Source organism: Triturus cristatus, chromosome 3_1 (genome assembly GCF_964204655.1).
Source record: "Triturus cristatus chromosome 3_1, aTriCri1.1, whole genome shotgun sequence".
Lineage (NCBI taxonomy): Eukaryota > Metazoa > Chordata > Amphibia > Caudata > Salamandridae > Triturus > Triturus cristatus.
In genome coordinates, this window is record NC_140583.1 from 675,879,502 (window position 1) to 675,906,619 (window position 27,118).

General features: G+C 44.8%; 1 protein-coding gene across 6 annotated transcripts in view; it reads right to left on the reverse strand.

Annotated features, from left to right (window-relative positions):
- SLC67A1 (solute carrier family 67 member 1) overlaps positions 1–27,118 on the reverse strand; it is a 937,984-nt gene that overhangs the window by 833,220 nt on the left and 77,646 nt on the right. For 4 of the 6 annotated variants that reach the window (XM_085644744.1, XM_085644747.1, XM_085644745.1 and 1 more), the window contains exons 2-3: positions 13,437–13,639; positions 283–380 (exon numbers count right to left, since the gene is read on the reverse strand). In XM_085644744.1, the coding sequence (XP_085500870.1) occupies positions 283–380; positions 13,437–13,613 (275 nt within the window). In that variant the 5' untranslated portion in view covers positions 13,614–13,639. Of the gene's footprint in view, positions 1–282; positions 381–13,436; positions 13,640–26,077; positions 26,150–26,546; positions 26,696–27,118 lie in introns of those variants that run through there. The other 2 variants (XM_085644749.1, XM_085644748.1) reach the window with 2 other exon arrangements.

A 27,118-nucleotide genomic window follows, 5' to 3' on the forward strand; every position in this document is an offset into this window, starting at 1 on the left:
TTTTCAAAGCATTCTAGAAACAAATTATCCTAGACTCTTTGTTTAGGACAAGCTGTATAGGGCCGCACCCAGACATTCGAAAACATAGGCTTGCTTCATATGTAAAAAGGCTTTGGGGCATTATAAAACTATATGTGTAGCTGACAACGGATCTTGGAACATGCCGTGCCTCGTCCTAGGTTTCAATCGCTCAATCTGGTAATTTTGCCTTTCGCTTCAGTTTTCGAAAATGATTTTCGTGTCTCTCCTTGAGGGACCCCTATACATTTATATGTTGGTTACCTGCCAAATACAGGACCTCCAATGAGTTGAAGAACGCCAAATGTTGTCTGAAGACTGCCAAAACCAACGGAATCCAAGCCAAGATTCTTCGCCAGGTACTAAAGACAAAAAAAAAACAGATGTGTCAAGGATTCATTATATTACACAACTGGACCCAGAACACCTTGCATCAGTGAAAGGCGGTTTGCACTGATATTTGAAGGAAATATTCATGGCAAAAATGTCATATTACTGTCCAACTGGCACGAAATAAGTTCTTTTTTGCACGCGGCAGGCTGTGGGAATATCATTTTTGCAAAGGTAAGTTAGTGCAAATGCAGTTGTTGCGCTGGAGGACAAGTACAGATGTTGGTTCAAGGAGAGCCCTGCACGGGGGCACATGTGTGTAATAAGGCCCCAGTGCCTGAGTCACAAGCACTAACAAAATGTGGACGGAATAGCGAGGTTCAACCTGCTAAATGCTATTTCCAGCAAAAAGTAACTATTGCCATTTCATCTAGGTGGAAATAGTATTTGAAAACTTATTTTTTATAAGCCTCACAAAATCCAAAACAATTTCAAAGCTATACCATGTGCACAAGGACAACCAGAACCATGTGTGCACCAATCACCTGCACAATAGTGCTTTGCAAAGATCCTCTATTTTACTCACGAAAGCCCTGATTATGAAACGAGTGGAGCAGAATCACCGGGTAAGAAGCCGCTCCGCACTGATCCCAACTGGCCCTGGTTTCCCGCCCCTGGATCTTCTGGGTGCGGGGGCAACAGGCTGAGTCGGCCTCACACAATCCTGCTTTCCCCTCTTTCATTAGCTGAACAGTCCATCAAATGTGACCCCCCCCCCCCCCAAGCTCTGCTTTTCAATCATATTGTTTAATCTGTTTGTACAGCATTGGGGGAATTAATTGGGTCTTCCTGGTTTAAATCCCTATCGAAATCTGACCACCAGTTTTTGGACAGAATTGGACGGGTGGGAGAGTACCTACTGCCATCCAGGATTCCTATTCTGGCGAGGGGGTGGGGGTGGGGGTACGGGGGATGAGACCGCTCTGGTTCAACAGGCTTTGGCCTCATATTGTAGACAGATGGTCACAAAAGTGGGGGGCAATAGGATGAAAAATTGGAATCGGAAGCAAGTCCACCAATCTCATTGGTTGAAGCCAAGTGTACAGAGGCCTGGGATGGGGGAAAGACCACTGATAAATAACAAGTATGATAACAGGTACATTTATGATGTTTGGTTACTGAATGGAAGTGGTATGACTTGCACCTGTCTGGGACGGTAAGGAGTGGATGAACCTACAGCTGGTGTTTGGGGAAAGAAAAACGTTATTTCAGAACTAGTATGCCTCCAGAGTGGAGCTATGAAGCTACTCTAGGGGTACTGCATTTACATATATGTAAGTTACTAATCCATTCTAAATAAGAAAAGTGCAGAACACAATAAAGTTATTTTTCCCAGAAAGAGCAACGATAGACTAATATATATCCCTGGCATTTCCTGTTTGGAGCCACCTACACACATCTATGGTGTGAATGTCCAAGAACCTATGTCTTGTTACAATCGGGGACTTTCTAAAAGTAGCCCTGTAATCTGTCCCTAAGCGAGGGGAAACTTCGAAAACACTAATGACCCCTTTCTCTACAGAGCAAGAGATAAGGATCACTGTTGTGTTGGGTAACAGGTCCAAATATGAGAAAAAATATGGAACACAACTCACGGCATCGGGGCAAAATAAAGCACAAATGAATGGGACAACATCCCACCCACAACTAACCTGACTGCCCATGTAGAACCCCTGATGTAATCACACCCTATGTTTCACATTCTACAACATTCACACATTTCACATTCAAGCAGTCCACGTACTGGCCTATCACACACATCATGCCATAACACACACCCCTTTTACAGCACACAAAACTCATCCAACATCGCTACAAATAAGAAAGAAAAACATGACACTAGCAAGAATCAGATGTGTCAATCATTACACCAAACTGGTGATGCCATCACATGAACACTTCTCCTGACGGTACCATCATTATTTCATAAAAGCCAAAGTCAGGTGTGGAGAGGAACCTTCCCCATTTGATACAAGACCTTCATGAAACTTATAACCAGGTCCTGCGGCTTCTGCCGGACTAAGCTGAACTTGGGCCATTCTGCCGCCCTTGCTCCCAACACTAACAGCGATAGCAGGTTCACATCCACGCGGAAATATCTTGTCCATAAGGAAAATAATTTCAATCCTTTTCAAACTTCACAGTGCCACTGATGCCGCTTGTGCACCATATCGTTCCATATTTTTTTCTCTTATCACTCTTTAAGGCCACAGTCATATTTAAACATATGCGTGCCAAAAAAACTTTTATGCCCACCGATAATACTTTTATTTTTCTTTGACATATGTAGGGATGAGGAAGATTGTCGCTCATGAATCAACATAAATTGTAACCTACCATTAACTAAATTGGGGTGGTTTTATATGAACACCCTGTTTTTACCACATTTGCATCAGCCAAACCACCCCAACAGCCAAGAATGTGCATGTGCTCATTCAGGCGATCATTTACTACTGCTGCATGTCAATTACTTTTAGGATCGTCTAAGGCAGCGCACATATGCTTAATTAGATCACATACGTCTGCTGAGGGACAGTAATATCAATGGCCTTACAAAATTAACTCTTATTTTGACCTGTGAATCAACTGGACAATCAGCAACGCCCAGCTCTGGATCAAACGTTTAAACGCTCTGAGCATGCATTTTTACCACACACCCACCTTAATCGCCACAGGCCACCAGAATTCTATTACAGGACCGGAGGCTTCGTATTATGCTTCTCTTTCTTATTTATTGCTACTCACAGCAGCCAATGAAAATTTATCTTATGTAAAACAAACTACATTTCCCATGATGCATGCACCACATCACTTCCTGCAGAGCCCCATAAGAGCCAGTAATACCGGAACCAGTCCTCTTTCTTTGCTGCTCACGCACAGTTAAGTTGAGCTCTTCGTTATTGGCATCGCTAATTTGTGATTTTTTACGTTTGATGCTTTAATTGCTGCAAGCGGCGCATTGTCAGTATGTTTACAGCTTAAATAACTAACGCCGCTTTGCTTATTAAATCACTGTCCGAATATTGCCTTCCGTGACCGCTGTGTAGGCGGGTCGGATTTTCACGCCCTTGGCGCTACGGGGCTCCCGCTGGGAGCGGGGATGCTTTCATGAGCTTTGCCGAGTCCTCCAAGTACGGCGGTCGATGCGGGTGTGCATTGCGCCGATTTTGCATCTAAAGACGCGGCGCTCGGCCGCATTGCCATAATAAATTCCAGCGCATTTAGTGCTTCCTCAGAGCAGAGTGAGATAGCGCGAAGGCTCCCCTCATATGCCGGTGCGCTTGGAGCCTGTCACTTTTACTTTTGGTTTAGGTTCCCACGTGCGTAGGCCAATTGGGCTATTTTGGTAGGATTTGGGCTACGTATGTCGTAACTGCCCGTTTTTCTTTAGTTTTTGCCATTCCAGGCTGAGATTCATACAGAGAGCACTGCCTTATGCCTGGCTGGCTGCAAAAACGACCTGGGCCTGGAGGGAGCACACCTCCTTGGATATTTTCTTGCTCTTTTGGCTCCACTACGCCCTGTGGGCTGTAATAATTGAGATACAGCTTTGGCTGAGGAGCTAGGTACCTGTGCTGTTGTGCTGTGGGTTGGCTCCCCCCCTTTACTCCTCCTTACTGTTGCCTTATGAGCAAGTATGTCTATAACTTTAGCTCCACCATGGAAAATTGGGTGCACTATGAGGAGGATGACACCTTATACGAGGAGGAAGTAGGTACACCTTCCATCGAGGAAAATATTGTTGAGGCCCTGGACGCTTCCGTGCAGGAGTCGGTCAACAAGGCCCTGGAGAAGGCAGTTCCGGAAACTGTGCAGCAGGCATTGGCGACTGCATTGAAGCCTATTACCGGGCAATTGGAGAGGTTCGCGAAGCCTCATGGCTTCACTACCCCAGCAGGGGTTCCGTCAGAAGGCCCACAGCCTAAGCCTTGGCCTCATTCTGCCTCTTACTCTTCACTCCCACGCCCCGAGACGGAAAAAGAGAGGGTTCAGGATACCGATTCGGAACCTGGTTCCACAGAATCTGACTCCCCAGATGATTCCCCTCCTAGGAAGAAAACTAGGAAGGCAAAGAATGTGGAAACTCCACAGACGACTCCGACTCCTTTTACGTTCAACCCCTCGGACATTGTTCATCCTAGGTCCTCTGATTGGCTGCCCGCTCCAGAGGTGGCGGCGTACCTGCATGAGAATTTGCGCAAGAGTTTTGACAAAGAGGTGTGCAACAGACTGCGGTCTGAATGTCTCAGGCCGGATCTCTCGGACAAGGTGGCCGAAATGCCTGAAATTGATTCCAGCCTATTAACTTTCCTTAAAAAGTTTGCTAAGGACCCTAAGAAGGGTATAGATCGCGCCTGGCGAGGGTGTCAAGACAAGCTTCTTGATGTGGTCGGTCCCTTGGCCAAGATCTTGGAGATGGCTCTGGAGGCGCAAGAATCAGGAACCACCATTGACTCCCATGTGTTGGCGGCTGGACCCAGCGGGCCATCTGCCTCTTAGGTAATGGCAACTGCGCAATTTCCACGGAGCGCCGGAAGTCCATTCTTATGCGTATGGACTCTAATGTAACGGAGGTGGCGGCAGCAGAGCCGGGGCCATTGGCAGACGGAAACCTCTTTGGAGACCGTTTCGTCAAGGATGTGGCGAAATACGCGGGCACCTTCACTACCCTGGATAAAGCACAGGCAGGAATCAAACGTGTGTTTCAAGCCGGGGTTTTCAACAGGGCCGGACGAGGCCGGGGACGCTCGTTTGGCCGTCAGTTCTCCCAAGGTCCTCAGCGAGGAGATTTCGGTCGCGGCAGGGGAAAGTGGGACTCTACCCGCGGCGGCACCTTCTACCCCACCAGGCAGCGCTTCAATAAGCGACGCTTTAATAAAGGCTCCTATCGGAGAGGATTCCAGAACACCGAGTCTTCAGGTGAGTGCTCCAGACTTATTCCTTCTTCCCTTGGGGGGACGTATTCAGCAGTTTTATCACAATTGGGTTCAACTATCGCAGGATGCCTGGGTTTTGCAGACAGTTCAGGGGTTTCATCTAGATTTCTTTCAGACTCCTTATCAGGTTCATCGGCCCAGACAGCTTTCTTTTTCCCGACTAGAGTGCGATTTCATAGATTCAGAAATAGAAGGATTGCTGCAGAAAAACGCGATAGCACCTTGCGACGAGGGCCCTCGCGGTTTCTGCAGCAATATTTTTCTGGTGCAGAAGAAGGGCGGTGGTTACAGGTTGGTACTCAATTTGAAGGATTTCAACCAGTACATGACTTACAAACACTTCAAGATGGAGGGCATCCATCTGTTGGCAGACCTGAAGCAGGGGGACTGGTTGGTCCGTTTGGACCTGAAGGACGCCTATCTGTCCATCCCCATATTTCGACCACATTGCATATTCCTTCAATTTCAATGGCGGAACCGGTGGTACGAATATTTGGTCCTTCCTTTCGGACTTCCCTCAGCACCGTGGTGCTTCACCAAGGTTCTGAAACCTGTAGTAGCTTACCTCAGGGAACAAGGGGTTCGCATGATTGTCTGTCTAGACGACATGCTCATCATGGCGCAGTCCGAGATGTTGGCGGTTCAGCACTTGCGCATGACCATTCGTATCTTGCAGAACCTGGGGTTCGTGATCAACGAACCGAAGTCGGTTCTGTGTCCCACGCAGACGATAGATTTCTTGGGGTTCGTCATAAACTCTCAGACGGCCCAGCTCAGTCTTCCACGTTCCAAACTTTGGGATATCAAAAAGGAGCTTCGCTCCCTCTTAACCAAACAAATGGTCTCTCTCAGGGTGATTGCCCGGATAGTGGGACTTCTTGCGTCGTCCATTCAGGCTATATTTCCGGGACCCCTACACTACAGGGCCCTTCACCGACTCAAAATTCAGCACTTGCAGAAGGGTCTTTCCTACACAGACTTAGTCCCTCTTTCCTCGGAAGTGCTGGAGGAGATACAGTGGTGGCTTGCCAACGTGGAAGCGTGGAACGGCAGAGCAATTTTCGGCTCCCTACCAGAAGTGGTCATAGAATCCGACGCCAGTCGTTGGGGCTGAGGAGCGCGCTGCGGAAATATTTCCACAGGGGGACGTTGGTCCCTAGACGAGTTAAATCTACACATAAATTGTCTAGAACTCCTTGCAGGGTCATTTGCGATCAGGACCCTATCTCCCAGACAGGTCTCATGTTGCATCCTTCTTCGGATGGACAACATATCGGCGGTACGGTACATCAACAAACTGGGGGGCACGAGGTCCTCAATGCTGGTAGAGATAGCGAAGGACTTTTGGCATTATTGCCTGAGTCATCAGATTTCGGTCATAGCCGAATACATTCCGGGTCAGTCCAATGTAGTGGTGGATTGGAACTCACGCCACCTCAAGGACTACAGCGACTGGCAACTCCTCCCACGGGTAGTCCAGTGGTTGCAGGAGATATGGTGGTTTTGCGAGATCGACCGGTTTACCTCCAGGCTGAATCGTCAAATGACGAAGTTTTTCAGCTGGAGGCCGGACCCATTGGCTCTGGCGACGGATGCCTTTGCACAGGAGTGGACTCAGACTTTGAATTATGCGTTTCCACCCTTCATTCTCATTCCTCGCGTGTTCACTCAGGTGATGCGCCAGAAAGCGGAGGTGATATTAGTGACTCCCTTGTGGAAGTCGCAGCCTTGGTTCCCGTTGTTGCTGGAGGCGAGTTGCGACTTCCCCAGGAGGATCCCATGGTCCTCAACAATGCTCCAGGACCCTCATGGAGAGAAGCACCCGATGGTTCTATCGGGGCATCTGTCTCTGATGGCCTGGAGACTTTCAGGCAGCATTGGCAAATGCTAGGTTTTTCGGAACAAGCTTCAGGCTTCATCAACCAAGCGTGGGCCCCCTCTACCCTGAAGCGATATTCTTCAGCCTGGGGATGCTGGGTTCGTTGGTGCATGGGACAGCATGTGGATCCCGTGGGGGCAGAATTACCCTTTAATGTAAACTTCCTGTCCGAAAAAGCGTTGGAAGGTTTAGCGTATCGCTCTGTTAATAATTTCCGTTCAGCCATATCGGCGGGCCACTCTCAGATCGAGGGCAAACCTGTCGGGATGCATCCTTTAATATGCAAACTCCTAAAGGGTATCAGAGTAGCTAATCCACCCAAACCAAAATATTCTTCCTTGTGGGATGTCTCGCTGGTTCTTTCCCTGTTTAACAGATGGCCCAACAACAATATGTTGTCCAGGAAACAATTATCAGCCAAACTGGCCATGTTGCTATGTCTAGCAGCTTGTAGACGTTCTTCGGATGTTAAGGCTCTAGATATTACAGGTAGAGTATTTACTCCGGAGGGAGTTTCTGTAGTTTTTAATCAGCGTTAAACTAGCATAATACGAAGCCTCCGGTCCTGTAATAGAATAAATAATTAGCTAGCATTCGCGCCAAGAATTTTCAATTCTATTAATGACACGGAGGCGAGGATTATCCCACCCGGTTAAATTACAGCATTTTAATTATTGCCCACCCGTTTGCATACATATTCTGGTTATACAGAAGTTACGGGTTCTATCTCTGCTTTTTTCAGGATCCGAAAAGAAGATGGATTAGTCGTAATCCTGCTTGAAGTTGACGTTCCTCCCAGCTGGGCTGGTTCTTCCACGTTGGAAGCTGTTGTTGGACTTTTGTTATAATTATTGGACTTTAATGTTCGGAGCAAAGAAAGAGGACTGGTTCCGGAATTACTGGCTCTTATAGGGCTCTGCAGGAAGTGATGTGGTGCCTGCATCATGGGAAATGTAGTTTGTTTTACATAAGCTAAGTTTTCATTGGCTGCTGTGAGTAGCAATAAATAAGAAAGAGAAGCATAATCATTGCCTTCGTGTCCTTAATAGAATTGAAAATTCTTGACGCGAATGCTAGCTAATTTTTTATTCACCTCCACACACCCACCTTAATCACCACAGGCCACCAGAATTCACCTCTAAGCTTCCTCTTTTTCAATGTAATGCATGATCATAAGCCCAACTTCACTTCTCACCACCTCTGGTGGAAGTACGTTATCTGCAGGCACACATCAATCACAGTGTACCCATAACTTTTCCCAGGCTATAGACAAGGCTTCAGCTGGCACACTGCGGGTGATAGACCAATTCTGTTTGATCTATTAACACATCAAACACAACACAGGAGGTTTTTTTCACACACACTTCTCCCTATATCTATCTGGGTCTTTCTTCGTCATCAAAAAACAAACATCTTGTGCACAGAGACACCCAGAATCATCCTCCTGGGCCACATGTGCCCCTGCATCCTATGGCACAGGGTGGCATGAGGTACAAGAGGTCGTTGGGAACTTAAATTATTGTTATATGTGCAGCACTGTGATGTGGCAGCATAGGGGGACACCCTATCGGCCCCACCCTGAGTTGTCAAAGTCAACTTATGATGAGATTGAAATGTAAATCGAGTTCCCACATATATGTTCAAAAATGATGAATAGATCAATTTTAATTGACGGTCTGCGAACAATTTCTGCAAATTTGAGCTTCGTGGCACCAAAAATACTTAGTTCTTTGACATTTAATTACTATTACCTAGAATCTGGCCATGCTTTTTTGGGCCTGGTGATTTTTCGTTACTCATTAATGTCCTATTAACTGACTGGAATTCCTACAGAGTTATGTAGTATGCCCCTGTATCTTTCTTCTGTCCTGGGATAGAACTCTTGCCCATACACCTGAATACTTTTCTGCTAACAGTGCCTCCATGTACTGTGGTTTGTGCCTTCAAATTGTTACGTTTGTTTTTTACCAGCAACGCTTTCCCAAGAATTCTTCTTCTATGAATATTCTGACCCCAGTTGATCAGCATAGTTTTCCATTTTGCAAGTTCCTATACCTCTCAAACCTAAATTATAATGAAGGTCCTGGGTTATACTGGGCAGTTGCTTTCATGGTTAAAATCTACCCTTCTATCATCACATGTCTCTGGGGAGAAGGGAGGATAAACTGTTTCTCCAGCCACAACACAGGACCCTCATATGGTTTCAATGTTTCCTCTCAAACCTTCAGTTCCGCCATTTATATGTTGTTCCAAGTTTGTAGACTCTTCTGAGCTATGTTCTAGAGCAATCATAATGTTTGGCCTCTCTTTTTCCCCCGGATAAATGACAAAACACGTTCTCATTCTAGCAGTAGAACGTGTGCCGGACATGAATTTTCAAAGAAAGCTGCAGGTGCCTGCACACGTCTTACATCTAGATGTGGGCACGTTTGTATCATGGAAATCTCACGATAATTTGCATCACAGCACTTTCCTGGATTGTTGCTCCCATACACAATGCTACAATGGCTGTAGTCTCTTCTCATTGGGCCAGATGTATCAAAGGGTTTTGCCCATTCTGTGTCTATGGGGAAATGTGTTGATATATATGGCCCATTGTTCTTTAGCGGGACACAGACATGACAAAATGTTATTATCACTGCTTATAACCCAGTGCCTAGGGTGACTTTCGAAAAATAAACGTTGTGGGTTTTCTTCTATGTTGTCTCTGCACCCTCATACACACACTGCTTGTGAATGGGGCGTGTCACATTAAATCATCATGTATCACTTTAGCTCCAGGTTTGCAATCCTTCTCACTCTGCAGTGCCAGGCTGCAAGCCACCACTCAAACACGAGAGGCGGGAACTGCAGACACCTGCACATTCAGTACTTCACCTTCTACAACACTTGAAACATGCGGCTTGCCTGGACCCTCATTGCTAATGTCAAACTGGGTCAACAGAGGCAGAAATATTTGCAGACGTGTTGCATGCATCCTTATTGGAGCACAGAACTTATTATGTAAGGTTCAATTTATTGACACAAAGGTGCTGGAAATATTTGTCAGGTGGAAAGATAAATGAGCATGAAAGGCAGAATTTGACAATGTGTGCGAGGTGCGCGTGAGTGATTGATATAAAATGACAACCTGATGTTTCAGCAACAAACATTTTTTAACTAAATTGAAAAACTGTTATTTCAGGAAAAAAAATAAGAGTTTTTCTTGAAAAAAGCAAGCTAACGTCTCAGTCCATAGAGCCTATTTATCGAAAAATGTATGTATTCTCATAAAATAACAAGATGGCGTACGTCACAAAAATGTTGCATTTCTTCAGAATACTTAAGCCGAAATTTGAGACATAATTCATGGTGATTTTGTGAAATTAATTACTGATCTTTGTTCCTTCACGCCAGAGAGCGATTACAGCTATTGCTGTTATTTTAATATGCATGAGGGTTAATTTGATTATATCTATTGATAAATATTTTTTACAATATTATCCCTACTCATGACAGATGGTTGGTTGAGCATTTAGTATGTAACATGTCTACTTTCTGACCCTGTAAGGTCTTTCACACTTGAGCAATAGCTCTGCTGTAGAGACCTGCGAGATTTTGTCAAATTGTACTGACTATGACCAGTAACTCTGAGAGGTGCATACTTTTTCATTAATCCAGGCCATCCCTTTCAAATCTATTCACAGTCATAATAACTATGCGAATCTATTTGGAAGGTGCAGATTATTAAAAATGAAAGTGGAATGTAGAAATGAGTCAGCATGCTATATGAGTTTTGCAAAATGATAGACCCAGTGAAAAGGCATACCTAGATAGTTTGAACTGCTTGTGATACCAATCGTTTTTTGGGGAATCTGTGAACAAAATGCATTGATGTGCCGCCATTTTTTCCTAAATTGTCTTTAGTACGGTGAAGTGCTAGTGCTTCATTTGTACAGCAAATTCGTTCAGGGTCAAAACTTTTCGGTGCTACAGAATGCTGGGGTTGCCAACTACTAAAGCGGTCTTGTTTTGATATCACCTCATGAGTATTTCTCCCTTCACCCTACAATTCATTCTTGCAGTCTCTTTTTCATCCATGCTTTCTCTCCTTCTCAATGTTTCCTATCTCTCTTTTTACTTCCTTCTTTCTCTCTATTCTGCCCTTCTCTGTCTCTTCCTCTGGGTTTAAAGTCTGATGATATCAAATAAGTCCGCAACCACCTTCAAAAATACACATCATGACTATATTATAATATTTTAACAATACCCATACAAAAGACTATGGAGCTTTTGCCAAATCATGTAGAAAAACTGTGCTGTAAATACACCATTTGACAGTGTAAAATCTTTAGAGCAAAGGGCATACACATGCAGATGAGCAGAGTATAATATTCTATGGATTACCATTGGTGGAGGAGGGGAGAAGACTCATGACTCATGAGATGCTCTGCCTCTCCCTGCTCTGCACATCTGCATATGTACTACATATCACATGTGTCGTGGCTTTGGTTGCAAAAGATAAGGTGGTATAAAAGCACATATTTCACAAGGAACTGTGAAACATGGGAGATAGTGTGCACTTTCATTAGCACATTGATTGCCCCCAAAGCACTTTGCACAGCTTTACCATTGTTAGGGCCACTAGGGTTATGTGGCAAAAGAGAGAAATTATGCAGATCATTCTCTGGCAATATTGTTTTCATCTATCTGAGCTAGAAATAACATAAGTGATGTGGCAAATGCTGCAGCCACCAATCCCATACATCCACTGGCCCTCACTACTGTCCATTGTTTTATCAGACGTGTAATCATGAAAGGGAAACCTAATGATTTGTATTCTAATCAGTGCCCATTGTTTGCTGCACTTTCAAGGAAACAGCTTTTTTAAACTAACTACCACAAAATAAACATGCAATATTAGGAGTAATGAATGAATGAATGACATTTTTTATGGTATCAATTAACAAAAATTGTTACAAAAAGTTTCCTATAAAATACCCACAAAACTTGCTATTAGGGGTACTTAATAGCTAATGGGTAACATGGTCCTATTTTGCCATCTCGAGGTTACAGTGACATTAACAAATCACTGAGCCTTTAGCATCGTAGTTTACGATCCCGCCAGAACGCCTAATGGACCGATATTACACATGTAACCTGTTATGCACCCTCTACAAATATTTGATAACCACTTAGGCTACCTTCTTATTTAAATATAAGAGACCACATGCAAACGTTTTTCCCGTGATTAAGCACGATTTACAGATATTCAGGACTTAGTCGCACCTCTCTCCAGAGATAACATTTTCTCATAGAGTGTAAATTGAAACATATAATTAAAGTTGCTTTAGTTTGAGGGTATGCCAGCACACTTGCAGTTGAAACATTTTGCTATGCATTATGGGCCTGATTTAGAAAAGTGTGGTAATCTACAGCATGCTGAAATGTAACAACATTTCCTCAATTAATGCAATTTCCACTAGAGAGGAGGCTGTGTGGCCAAGTGGTTCATAGGCTAACATTGGGACCTGGGTTGGAATCCCGCCCTGGCACTGGACTGAAAATCAATATATTGTGCGACAGTCCTCGTACTTACTAAAAATGTATATAGGTGAAATCCAACTGTAAATATGAGAAGTATAATTCAAAAATGTAAATCCACATTAGGTGTACATTGTATTGTAATTGCATTTATATAGCGCTTACTACCCCTGACGAGGCGTCAAAGCGCTTTTTCGGCGAGTAGCACACTACTGCGGAACCCATAAAGGATTAGCGTTGAATTAGTATAGTGTAATATGAAAGTCATTTGAGTGGTGGATAGGTTAGTCAGTTATTTAGATTCAGAAGGATCGGGGAAGGATAGAAGAGGGAAAAAGGTTTGTATTTATATAGCGCTTGTTACCCCTGGTGGGGTACATGGTCGTGTATGGTCTCCAGCAGAGTGTACAGTGCCCTGGCACTTATGAACTTGGTCGAGCTATGTAAATACCAATATTTAACACAATATAATCATATCATCACTAGTGGAACATTCCAAAATTGCTCCCCAGCAAAAGAGAGACACCAAAAGAATGCATGCGGACACTCTAGGTCTTAGTAAGGCGTATTGTATTGGCTTGTAATGCTTCATAAACAATAACAGTTCCTGAAAACCAAAGAGTGGAGCAGCAAGAACGCTGACAATTCTCTTCGTGGGAGCCTAAAATAAGTTCTAACCCCATACTTACAGGGATGGTTGAAAACTGCATGAATAAACAGGACATGTCCAGCGCTGCGAGCAGGTAGGCAAGCAGGATCACACGTTGCTTTTGACTCGCGCGTTCAGCCTCTCTCGGTTTCGCTTCATCTTTTTGGTTCCGTTCTTGATACTTTTTACTGTTTCGTAAACTTGCCCCTTCATTCATCCTGTCGGCGAGGGTGTAGTCCGAGGCTAAAATGAAAAAGGAATATTTTTACTTTAGTCGCGTCCTTTTTGCAGAGTGAAGGACAAAGGTCAACTAAGAGAGACACATTTCGCTGAGTCATGTTACAGAAGCAAACAATGGCTCCGAGCAACACGTTACTTAACACGTTTTGGCAATGCTAGTCGTTTCGGGGTTTGTATAGTAAAACGTATCTCATGATTAAGTAAATGACGCAAGGCCATAGCTATGGGAACCTAAATCCGATGCCCTTCTAGCTCAGATTTCATAGTGTTTTTTATTTTTTAATTGATGGTGATGGTGCGACAACATATCCTTCACGTAATGGTGGGCTCTAGGGAATAAAAGACTCTTACCTGCGGCCATCTTTGGCGTATGGGCGGAGGGGATTTGCTGAGAAGTCCAAGGCAGCAGTTGACAAGGGGCCCGGGCCCAGAGCGCCAACCTTCACATGGGCGCAGTATTGTATGCATTAACATCATGTAAAGGACAGCGTCCCTCTCAATTGGCTCAAGTGAGTCAGTTTAAAATGCTTTAAATAATTTACGGGTCACAGGCGATTTTTTAATGCCCATTATTCTCTTTCCTTGGCCTCTCATCTTCCACCCCCCGCTGCCCCACACCAACGGTCTTCTTTTTGCCCCAAAACATAACTTGGCACAGAGCTAAGCTGTGAGTGATGCAGGTTAGCTGGGGAAGTGTGGAACTGTTTGTGTTCAGAGGCCAGTACCTGCTCTGGTATACTCAGCCACGATTAACCTGTTGTTGGCCCTGACATGGTTAGCATGATAGTACCCCAAACGTTTTGCCTTCACTCCTCCTGCTTTGATGAATTTGTTTTTGTTAATATTAGGATTCTGTGCACTTTACCACTGCTAACTTGTTCTAAATTGCTTGTGCTCTTTCATTCAAACCATTGTAAAATTGGCTTGCACCTAATTGTACATTTAATTTACTTTGATATCCCTAATAAATGGTAATACACGTTCCCAGGGTCACTAAATTATATGCTACTAGTGGGCCTGAATCACTCATTGTGCCACCCAATAAAGTAGCCTTTTAAAACATGGTATGGGCCTGCAACTGCAGCCTGTAGTGGCGAGGATGTGGTGCAGTGACCAGCAGTGGCGGCTCCTCTGATTAGGCGAAGGAGCATCACCTCACCGCTATTGCAGCAGTGAAAAAAAGAAAAAGAAAATGATAATAACAAGACGTTATTATAATTTACTTTCTCTTTCAGGAGTCGGGGTGGAGCTGGCTCCCCGATGCCAGAGCTGGGGAGGAGTGGTTTACCTCTAGGGCCGGCCAAACCGTTATGCGCACTTGGCATGTTCTCCATTGGGCTGTGTTGCGCAGCCCTGCGGAGAACATGCCCAGCCTCCCCAGGCACTGCCAGAGCGTCCAAACAGGACTACAGCGTCATGATTGGCTGAGGGATCCCGGAACCCTGAGAGCTTCCGGTGCTTCCAGCAGAGGAGGAGAGGCATGTGGCAGCGGGAGAGGCGTGCGGCGGAGAAGGTAAACTTTTTATTTCTGTTTAATCCATTCCCCCCGCGTCACCACCCCCGTTGGAGCAAGCCGCCACCTGTGACCTCTGCTGCCTACTCGGGAACTGGGGATCCGAGTTTGGATCTCAGCGTCGGCGCAATATCCTGTGATTCTGGGCAAACCCCTTAATCGCCCGAGCCCATGAACAACACCTCGGTACCCTCGCAGGTGATAAGCCACGCTATATAAACATATAAACTTAAAGTTAAACTAGGGCAGTTTTAAAACTGACTATTCGACCAGACCAAATAAACCTGTTGCCAGGCCTACACTTTCATTTTAATACAAATAAGTCAACCCTAAGGTAGGGCCTAAAGACCCATGGGGTAGGGTTCATGGTATTTTAAAAGTAGGACATGTAGGTTTAGGCTTTACATGTCCTGGTAGTGAAAAACTCCTAAAATCGTTCTCCACTACAGTAAGTTCTATCTTTCCCATTGAATAACACGAGGTTACCTTATTGCATTTAATAAGCGATAACTTTTTGATTGGGAGCAGATAGAAATATGGTGTGGTATTTTATTTATTAAAATATACTCAATTTTCTAAATTGGTTTAAGATTTTTCTTGTGTTGTGTTTTCACTGTATTACTGTTTGTGTGCTGCACACATACTTTACACCCTGCCTATAAGGTAAGCCTGACTGCCTTGTGCCCAGGGCCGGACTGGGAACCAAAACCGGCCCTGGCAAAGTGCTTGGCCGTTCCCCCGGGGGGTTTGGGGGTGTGGCCAAGCTGTTTGCCACGGCCGGTTTCGGATGATTTCATTACAGCGGCTGATATTGCAGCTATGCTGCAAGAACGGCCCTGTAACAAAATTGGCCCCAAGGGCCCAAAATCGCCCCCAACCATGGCGGCCGACTGGGGAAATGCCCGGTGCCCGCTACGGCCAGTGCAGCCTTGCTTGTGCCAAGCAACCAGAGGGTTAAGCACAGGTTAAATTCGTGATTTTTGTAGTTCACCCTGACAAAGATTGTGGTTGTTGCCTTTGTTGCATCCACCCCTCAACCAACAACATGATTTCTTACACCTGTGAACACATAAGGGGCCCCTGCTGCCTCACTTTATACACCAGCAACAGTGAGGGCGCTGAATGTCTTCTCCTCCCTGTGTACTTTGTTGCTTCTGACCAGAGGCCGACACTGGTCCAAAACAACACCTTGCTAGGAGGTTCTTTAAGTCTTTTGCTGCACGTGGTCTATAGTCAATGATAATGTTGTGACAAGAATTTAATCCGAATGTCAATATGCACTGTAGTCCACACAGCCGAAGTACACTCGAGGGACAGCTGAACAGTACCACTCATGCCTCTCATCAAACAGTGTCAGAACATATTCCTATGCCTGTAATTTAAAAGATGTCAAACACCTACCTGCTCCACACAGCATCCCGAGCTCCCATTAATGATGTTTTCACCAAGTCCCTGTTGACACTCTTAGGTGGAAAACCCAGCATTCAGAGTAGCCAGCATTCAGAGTTGTACGGCCAGACTGCCTTGCATGCAAAAATGTCAAATCACCTCTCACTTCTCTCTGCACATATGCGGACACTTGGCTGATGCAGCTTGGTGGGTAAACAACACTATCAAATGTAGTGTATAGGACTTAATAATGCTGCTCATGGTGGTTCTGGGCATAAACAAATCTCAATAGCGCAGGGACTCAGATGCAATGGAGTTGGCAGTTTTGTGGGGGTTTACGCAATGGGGGAAGTAGTTTCAATGGCTGTTCTTTGGAAACAGTTTCTCAACTTCTAAATAAGGTGTGGGAACTGAGGGTAAACAAACAGGGGTTCATTTAGACATGGGTAGTTACAGGTAGTCCACCAAAGATCATTGGACGCCCTGACTACTATCACTAAATTAGGCCCTAAATGTTTGCTCTCAACATACTCCAATACCGGATCACTTCAATACTGATTTCTGTATGCATTTTTCAGGAAACTGTCTCCCATTACCTAGCCCTCCAACTTACATCTGGAGAAAGGGAACTCAATCACAGAAACTACTTTTTCCTTGATGCAAAGGAACGTTTCAAACTTACTGCTAACATCCACTGTTTGCACTCAACCTAGATGCAGAGAGCTTGGTAAAACAATAGCAACCAGACATGAACTCTCCATATCCAAAATACGATGTTGAACAAGTAGAGTTTACAAGAGGAAGGCAAACCTTTTACAAAGTTTTACAAAAAATAAATAATCAGGAGAGGGTTTCAACATTGCTCAAAGAATTGCGGTGTCATTCCGAATTACCAAAACCGAATGCTACTTTACTTAACTAGGATGTCTCTGTGACACACTTCAACATGTTTAGGAGCATGCCAATTTTACTAATTAGGTTTGACGTTAACAAAGACCTTTTGATTTAACTAAAATTATAGGTATAATAAATGTACTTAAAGGGGCTTTCAGTCAGCCCTATTCATCTGCTGGTCTGTTGTGTCATTCACATTGTGTTCCGCCCACTACAGCATACAGCTTGGAGCAATGGATCAGCCCACTTCAGCCATTGGCTAACCTTATTGTTATGAGTGCTGTGCTGTGCAGTGCTGTGTCTTTTTACAAGGAGCACATTCACACACAAAGTAGCTCCATTAAGTGCCAGGAACTACCATGGGAATGTGTACTTGTTTGCAACCCAAAAATATTTTACATTTTAGCCAAATTCTTTTTTTTAGATTGATGAGGGCCTTGAAGCTTCTCCATCAATAAAGTTTTGCAACAACCATGACAAAAGAATCATTGACTGGCACTCAACGCCAGACCTACTGGCTTTGCCAGTGCTTGTTTTTAGTTACAGGAAAACTTGATCTCTCTTATTTGTGGCCTAAAATAAGCATGGAAAAGCAAATACAAAAATATAGGGATAACCATCAAGTACTTGGAAGAAAAAAGACTTTGCGTTTCTCCAACTTAAATGTAGGACTGTTTTTAGATTGAAAATCGGCTGAAGGTTTTGGAGTACAAGGATTTACTCCCTTCAATTTAGGTAAGCAGCAGGCAGTCTAAAGAGTGTACATGTCAGTTATCAAGAGCTCATCAAAAATTGTTGTCGACCGCGGACATGTGATGATGGACTAAAAAAGTGTGCAATGTAACTGTTGAATATAACTGTCTTACAAAATAAGTGCAAATGCAATTTTGAGATTGACCAGTTACAAAATCAATAAAAAATGTTAAACCCCCCAAAAAAAGAATTGTTGCCATGCAGTGGAGCCAGTACTAAAAAATGGCTTGGCTAAAGAAGCATAACCTGGAGGGACCGGGGGTAGAGCCGAGGCAAGGACTCCATTTCCCAGGCTCCCCCACACTGAATTGCACCGCTGATGAACTCTCTGCACCCGGAGGCACATAAGGCTGCTGGAGGCTTCCCGCTGCCCGGGACGCGCTTCTGGAGACACCGGGGGTAGAGCCGAGCAGGGACTCCATTTCCGAGGCTTCCCCCGCACCGCTCCACTGACACCCTCTCTGCGCCCGAAGGTGCATAAGGCTGCTGGAGGCTCCCCGCTGCGCGGGACACGGGTGGGCGGCGCCCGGGCGAAGATCGGGCCAAGACAGTACTGTCTTAGCCCGTCAGAGACCGGAGAAGGCCGGGCTGGACCAGGTCCCTTGGCTTCACGTTCCTGGTTGTGAAAATATAAGGTACTGTATAGCGGGCTGCCCTCACGTGTTCAGGAGACTTGGTAGACGTAGCCGAGATGTATTTCATGTAGTTTATTAAGCCCATAAGAAGAATAGATACAGAGCCCCAGCAGGAGCAGCCTGCTAGCTGCTCAGCCCATCTTCCAACTGACAACACTCTCACCAGGCACCCAAGCATTTCACTCATGTCAATCACACCAACATTCTACACGGAATACTAACACTGGCTGAGCAGCTAGGGACAAGGTGAAAGGGAACATTACAGTATAACATGAGAATACTACATATCCTCCCCCTTTTATATTGAAAAATAAATAGAACCACATTAAAATGAAAACAACTATACACAGCAATGTACAAATGATGAAAACAGTCCATAAACCCTGGGATGAATGGTAAAACCACATCACGAGAGGCAAAACAGACAATACACAGCAATGTACAAATGATGAAAACAGTCCATAAACCCTGGGATGAATGGTAAAACCACATCACGAGAGGCAAAAGAGACAAACAAAGGAGGAAAGGAGAATGAAAGGATAAAACACACTAACACCATCCTCCTTCTTTAAAAGAGAACAAAAAGCGAAAAAGAAAGTAGCGCATGAACAGCTCACATATACCAAGTGAGCAACAAGCACATTGAAAGTAAAGAGGGAAACGTACCCCAAGACTAAAACACTGTGGGCAGACAGCACCCAAGAGACTACTCCTCATGTAAGAAAACTGTGGGGAAGGGAATCATGACCCAACACACCACCCGTCATGTGAGGGACACATGCTTAAAGCAGTGTAACAGCTAGTGTAGAATGGGACTAACACCCAAGAACAAGTGCAGCACGAGAAAACAACACAGGTGCAGCACAGTGTGGCAAACACACACAATGAATATGTCAACGTGAAGCACAAGGTGACTTACACACACAACATGATGATGTAAAAGCAGGATGAGGCGCATGGCGACTTACACACAACACGACAATGTGAGGCACAGGGCGGCTTACACACAACATGACTAAGTGAAGCGCAGGGCGACTTACACACTACATGACAATGTGAGGCGCGGGGCGACTTACAGACGACTTGACAACGTGAGGCGCAGGACGACTTACACACAAAATGGCAATGTGAGGCGCGGGCGGCTTACACACAGAACACAACAAGGTGAGGCGCGGCGCAACTTACACACAACATGGCAAGGTGAGGCACAGGGTGACTTACTCACTGAACACAACAAGGTGAGGCGCGGGGCGACTTACACACAACATGCCTAAAATCGAGGTGGTGGGATTAACACCCATAACACACCCGAAATGTGAAGATGTATCTAACATACGCAAATGAGGAAAACATCCCATAACCCAAACGGCGTAAGGGTTAACAACGTAAAATGTGACATCACAACACAAATGTGCTGTAAATATAAAATCACAACTTAAACTCTAAACAATGCAAACCCCATTTGCAATTACCATAAGTCAAAATGGGCTCTGTCATTAATTCTTACACTCTTATCGTGCTACAGAATACATATTGTGCCAAACCATTAAATCATGGTCAACAGAATACAACAGCTGGATGCACGGGGGGCAACAATGCAACAACTATTGACTCTTTTTTAACAAGGGTGGCCAGTGTTATCTCCAAAGAGATAGCTCTTACTGAAAGAAGGCTAGCTTTGGAAATATGAAAATATACCCCCGCTCAAATAAACAAGCATTTGGAATGCAATAGGTCTCGCAATTGCGAGAGTTTCAGCTATTGGCATTGTAAATGACAATGCCTTTTATTTATGTGTTTTGAAACCCTACAATGCGTGCTTAAACACACACTTTGTACTTTTAGTAGTAGTTGCTTAGGAGAAGCAAGGCTGTTAGTAACTGTGCCTGTTTTACTGTCAGCCGTGCATTTCGCAAGCAAGGACCATAAGTACAAAGTATATATTTACACGCGCTTGCAGGCTTTTAAAATACATAAATAAAAGGCCTTGGAATTTACAATGCCAATAGGGCAAACTCTCACAAATGCGAGACCTAGTGCATCGAAAATGCTTGTTGTGTGTTGTAGGCATGAGGCATTTGGACATTAATATATGCAGTACAATTGTTGGTGTTTAATATTGGTTTATTAGACCTTTTTACGTAGCATATAAACATTTTGGTTTTTTTGCGTGGCAGTTTGAGAAGGGTACAGTTTAGGAATGTTGGAGGCGTGTTAATATTTATAGGTTGTACCTTATGTAGTATTTACAGCTTATTGTGTGCTAAGGACTGAGTTAGATAATACCACCTGAAGTACACTTTTGCTGGTTTTATAATTTGCTGGGGTTTACTGGGCCCCCAAGCCCCTACCTGTACCGTTCCAAATTTCTACTTTAACTTAACTGAGTGTGTTATAAACGTTTGGGCTTTATGAGTTTTGCAAAGGGCCCTAATGGAGAGAAATAAGGAGGGAGCATTTGTTAAAGAGGAAAAGCAAACAGAAGCAGCACCTAATAGAAGCAGAAGGGGCCTAATAAGGACAGGGAAGGAGGTAGGGAGCGAGCGAGCAGTAATTGAGCGAATGTCCAGTGCTGGTGCATAAAAAAGGTTGGTTTTGAAAATGTTGTAGCATAGAATGGAGGGCAGAAAGACTGTTGGCAAAGGAAATAGATAGTAATGAGGGGTGAATGGAAGGCTGTATGGAAGGCAGCTATTGTGTTTAAGGTGGGACAAATGAGCGCGCAGGGTAGGAAAAAAGTGACAAAGGGTGATTGCACGGATATGAATGAATGTAGAAGGGGCATTATATAAGGTAAGCATTAAGGTATGACTGGGACGAAACATAGTAACTGAACGCGTGGCATGTATAATATGTATTGTTTTTATCAGTGGTGTAAAACATATAAAGTGGTAGTGTATAACATTGTTTATGTTTGGAAACAGAAGAGGCCGGATAAAGACAGGAAGGGAGCGAGACGAAGGAGCACGGCTAACGCTGCGAGCTGTACACGTGCATTTGTGCTGCCCTTTGTGCGCGTAGGGAAAGGAAGTGTGTATGGAATGGCACTATTGTGTGTTGAGGCGGCAAAAGTGACGTGTATAACAGGAAGAAAGTGGTAAAGATGGAGGGAGAAAAGGGAAAAGCAAATGGTGAAAACCAAAAGTAAATACAAGCGTCAGTTATAACAGCAAGAAGCAAGAGGAGCTTGATAACGATAGGGAGGGAGCGAGGGACTAGTAGTTGGGCAAATGCCTTGAGTTGAATGTGTGCATATGTCCTGTGCTGCATGCCCTAGGTAAAAAGCATACGTGGGGGCATGTATGGTTGTGGTAGGGTGGGATATCACAAAAGCAGAAGGGGCCTGATAGAGGCCGTAATAGAAAGTGTGCCTTTGACGAGCGCTGATCTTGTAATACAGAATGTAGGGCAAAAGGCTGTAGGGGAAGGGAAATGGGGAGTAATGTAGCGGTGTGAAGCATAGACAGTAGTGGTGCATAATGTGCCAGGGCATAGCAATGTTTGGCTTTAATGTGCTTTAATACAGAATGGAGTGTGAAAGGCTGTAGGGATAGGGAAATAGGGAGCAATGTAGCGGCATAAAGCATAGACAGTAGCTGCGTATAGCTACGTTGGGTTTGATGAGCTTTGGAAAGGGCCTTAATGGAGGGAGAAAAGGAGAGAGCGTGCGGTGAACAGGAAAAGCAAACAGGAGCGGCATTTAATAGAAGCAAAAGGGGTCTGATAGAGACAGGGAAGAAAAGAGGAAGCAAGCGAGTAGGAGTTGAGGTAATGTCCTGTGCTGGTGCATAGCAACGGTTGGTTTTTACATGTTGCAACACAGAATGGAGGGTAAAAAGACTGTCGGAAAAGGAAAATAGTTAGTAATGAGGGGTGAATGGAAGGTTGTATGGAAGGCAGCTATTGTGTGTTAAGGTAGGAGAAATGAGCACGCAGAAATGGAAAAAATGAGGGAAAGGGTGAGTAAACGAATATGCAGTGATGCAGAAGTGGCACCATATAAAGTAAGCATTAAGGTACGACTGGGGCTAAACACAAAACTGAATGCGTGGTATGTATAGTATGTATTGTTTCTGGTAGTGGTGTAAAACATATAAAGTGGCAGTGTATAGCATCACGCCACGCGCAGCGAAAGAAAGTGTGTATGGAACGGCACTATTGTGTGGTAAAGATGGAGGGAGATAAGAAAAAAAAAGAATGATGAAAAGCAAAAGTAAATACCAGCGGCAGTTAAAAGAGTAAGAAGCAAGAGGAGCGAGATAACGACAGGGAAGGAGCGAGTGACTACTAGCTGGGCAAACGGCGCCAGGTGAACGCATGCACATGTCCTGGGCTGCATGTGCTAGTTAAAAAGAAAAAAAGCATATGTGGGGGCATGTGTTGTTGCGGTAGGGTTGGGTATCAAAAAAGCAGAAGGGGCCTGTTAGAGGGAGAAAAAAGAACTAAAAACAGAGTGAAGAAAAGCAAAAGTAAATACAGTGCGGCAACGAAAGCAAAGCGCATGCATATGTTTTGTCCTTAAGAACGAAAGCAGAGCGTGCGTGTATGTTTTGTCCTGGGTGCGCACAGACACGGAAGGAGAGCGCGTGCATATGTTTTGTCCTGCGTGCGCACAGACACGGAAGGAGAGAGGGAGCAACCGAGCAGAGCCGTACGCGTGCACATCTCCTGTCACCCGTACGCGCACATCTGCTGTGTCTTCAGCTAAGCTGTTAGACAGACGTACACATGCACATGTCCTGTCTTTAACACGCGTGCACATGTCCTGTCCCCCTTCGCCCACCAAACCAACAACAATAGGTCTCGCCAAGGCGAGCAGCGCATGCGCTGCATCGCTAGGCAAGGCCTATAAAAGATAAGCCTGTGTAGTTAATGCCATGTTTTAAAACATGCAAACAAAAATCCTGTGCTTCACACTGCATGCCGCCTTAAAAGTATTTGGGTGCATCTCTATATGTTTTTAGGTCGTGCCTGGGAAGAGCATGCGCTGCTCTGAGAGGCATGCTGTATAAGAGTATGCACTTGACGCTCCGCCCATTCTCTGCCCATATTTTTCATTGGATTGTGTCTTTGTCCTTTGTAAATGCTGGCTTTTGATTCAGTAATCTGCTTGTTAGTCCCTCCTTAGTACCCCCATGTCTTCATTTGTAACCTCGCATGAGGATTGGCCCTTTTACTCCAGCTGTTACACCATCTGTGTTATTTAGTCTGTAAGCACTATTTTCTTTAGTCAGTTTTGTCTTACTTCCAGCACGACAAGCTTTCCTTACATTCAGCGCACCTTGCGTGCTTTCACTTTCCAAGCAGCCAGGATAATGGCGGCAGCTTTTTAGGTCTCGCCTAGCACAGCGCGCATGTGCTGTTATAGAAGAGGGCTCTTGGAATCACTTCAGACTTCCAAGAGCCTTCTCCGTGTGCCTCCTCCCACACATCCCATTGGCCATTGCGTGTGGCTTTCAATAATTGAAAGCACACAAATGGCCAAAGACGGGTGCATGTCCCTTAAACCTTTCACTCCCATGGCCTAGGGGTCTCGGGAGTGAGCAGTGGCGCGCAGGGTGCCATCTGTTGTGGATCATGTTACGGTCGCTTTCGCGGCTGAGCAACAGCGCTTGTCTCTCTCTTCCTTTGAAACTGACACTGTTTATTGGCAGGGTGCTCTGGAGAGGTGGCACAGGCAATCCCTTACTTGTAAAGTCATGACTCAAACTTGGAAACAAAAGCCACGCGCTGGTGCTATCGCTTTTATGGCACCCTATAAACACTCGGCAAACTCCGTTTGAACTGTTTCTTCCTTTTAGCAAGGGGAAGGTATTTGTTCCAAAAAATGATTACGTTTTCGTCGAAAAAAGGAGCTTGAGTTGTTTTTGTTACGTGCTTTGAATTATAGGGCTGAAGACGTAGCAGCGTGACAAGCTGGAAAGATGATCTTTTTATGTTTACATATTTTGTGCCTGTAATTTATGGCATGCTAACTTGCGGATATGTTATGTTTTCAGCGTTTGTGTAGCGCTTTCCTGTCGAGTGTAAGGCCTCACAGCACACGTACTCACGAAAAGGCCGGTGAGGAGTTGCTTGTTTCGGACGTGCTTCCTCAATGCTAAATGGCAACAGATCCCTTGCGGTCAACGGAAATCCATGCAAAATGCTGCCTCCTCGCATTCTGTCTATGTGAACAGTCGCATCTGTTGCGCATTCTTAGTTCAGCAGTTGTGGAAGGCCTCTCTTGCACACTGCGCCCCCTTTGTTGCTTGACCTTGCGCTGCATGATGTAAGTCTCCAGATATAAGCTGGTCTTTTGCCACCACCCATATGTGCAGCCGGGGACGTGTGGAAGTCAGCTGCAAAGCCCAACGCACAAAGGCAGACAATAAATATAGAAACTGCAGTGCCAGCAACTGTCGGGAATTTATAAACACAAGGATAAAGTTTTCAAGGAGGACACAGCCCTTTATCCAGAACTAGGGTCAAGAATAGAAATTGTGCCTGGCAGTAGTAGCGCGGACTTGTGCTCAGCGGAACTACTGCTTTGTGACACTCTCCTTGAAGCTGCTTTTATACTCTAAATTTTGAGTGGTGCGATCTAAACCATCTCTTTAGAGGGCCGGTGTTGGGCCTTTGTTTCTTCTCTTCCGTCTCACCTGCCTTGCATTGTGAATGCAGTACTGTAACTGACCACTACAGAGAAAGCACATCTTAACAAGCATTGGCTTAGCCAATAGGTCTCGCCTTTGGGAGCTTATAAGTGTTTAACCATACAGCATATTACCATGGGTGCTGTGCTGTTACGGATTGAAGAGCGATATAATTACTACACACTGGGTCATGCAGTCTGATTAAGGAATACATGCTTGCCTCAGGAAACAGAATTAAATCTTGGTTAGTGCAGCGGAGAATAGTGACTTGTGTCTTTTTAGTGCTACGAGGACAGAGCCTGTGTGTATATGTAAGTTATTTAAAAAGTGCATTGCACACAGTATAATATAGACTGCTACATAATGCGCAAAAAGGGGCTTCTAAATATATATAGATAGATAGATAGATAGATAGATAGATAGATAGATAGATAGATAGATAGATAGATAGATAGATAGATAGATAGATAGATAGATAGATAGATAGATAGATAGATAGATAGATATAGATTGTAAAACAAAGGCCCAAAAGCTTTAGGGGCGCACTCGCAGTTTATTAACCATCCGGCTATCTCACAGGGAAAAAACACTCATTGCTGCTCACGGCTTTCAATCCACTGACCTGACGCGTTTCAAGGCTGTCTGCCTCTTTATCAAAGGTCTCCGTGTAATGACACTCACAGGCAGTTTCCACAACACTCGTTTTATTAGCAACTCACGCCCTCAGTGGGCCGCGCTGGTGCACGTCTTGCTTTCTGGGATTAGTAGTCCCTTTAGGAAACAAAATAACATCTCCTTTAGTAGGTCCTGTAAAGCCGCTACATTAACCCACATACTTGTACCTCAAGTGGGTCCCAGGTTTGCTTTGTCCCAATTAACTGTGCCGTATGCGGGTCACGATGCAGTTCTGACCCACGGCCTCCTCCACAGTTGAAAGGATGTTGCGGCCCCCCCACGGCATGGGTACCGTGATTATAAATTGTTCAACAAAGGCCCAAAAGCTTTAGGGGCGCACTCGCAGTTAATTAACCATCCGGCTATCTCACAGGGAAAAACCACTCATTGCTGCTCACGGCATTCAATCCACTGACCTGATGCGTTTCAAGGCTGTCTGCCTCTTTATCAAAGGTCTCCGTGTAATGACACTCACAGGCAGTTTCCACAACACTCGTTTTATTAGCAAGCCACGCCCTCAGTGGGCCGCGCTGGTGCACGTCTTGCTTTCTGGGATTAGTAGTCCCTTTAGGAAACAAAATAACATCTCTTTTAGTGGGTCCTGTAAAGCTGCCACAATAACCCACATACTTGTACCCCAAGTGGGCCCCAGAGCAGCGCGTTGGTTTGCATTGTCCCAATTAACTGTGCCGTATGCGGGTCACGATGCCGTTCTGACCCACGGCCTCCTCCACAGTTGAAAGGATGTTGCTACCCCCCACGGCAGATATCAATATATGGATATCTCGAAAATACGCCAAGCATCCAGTCCTTCTAAACCTACATTAATAACATCCTGGGAACAATATCCAAACTTACTAGAAATTAAATATATACAATGTGAATGTAAACACACAAACATTATTAAGGCCAACCTCACAGAGTAGCTTAAGGGACTAGTCGTTTCCTACAGCAAACAAGTCAGCAAACAATTAGATTTCTTTCCAAA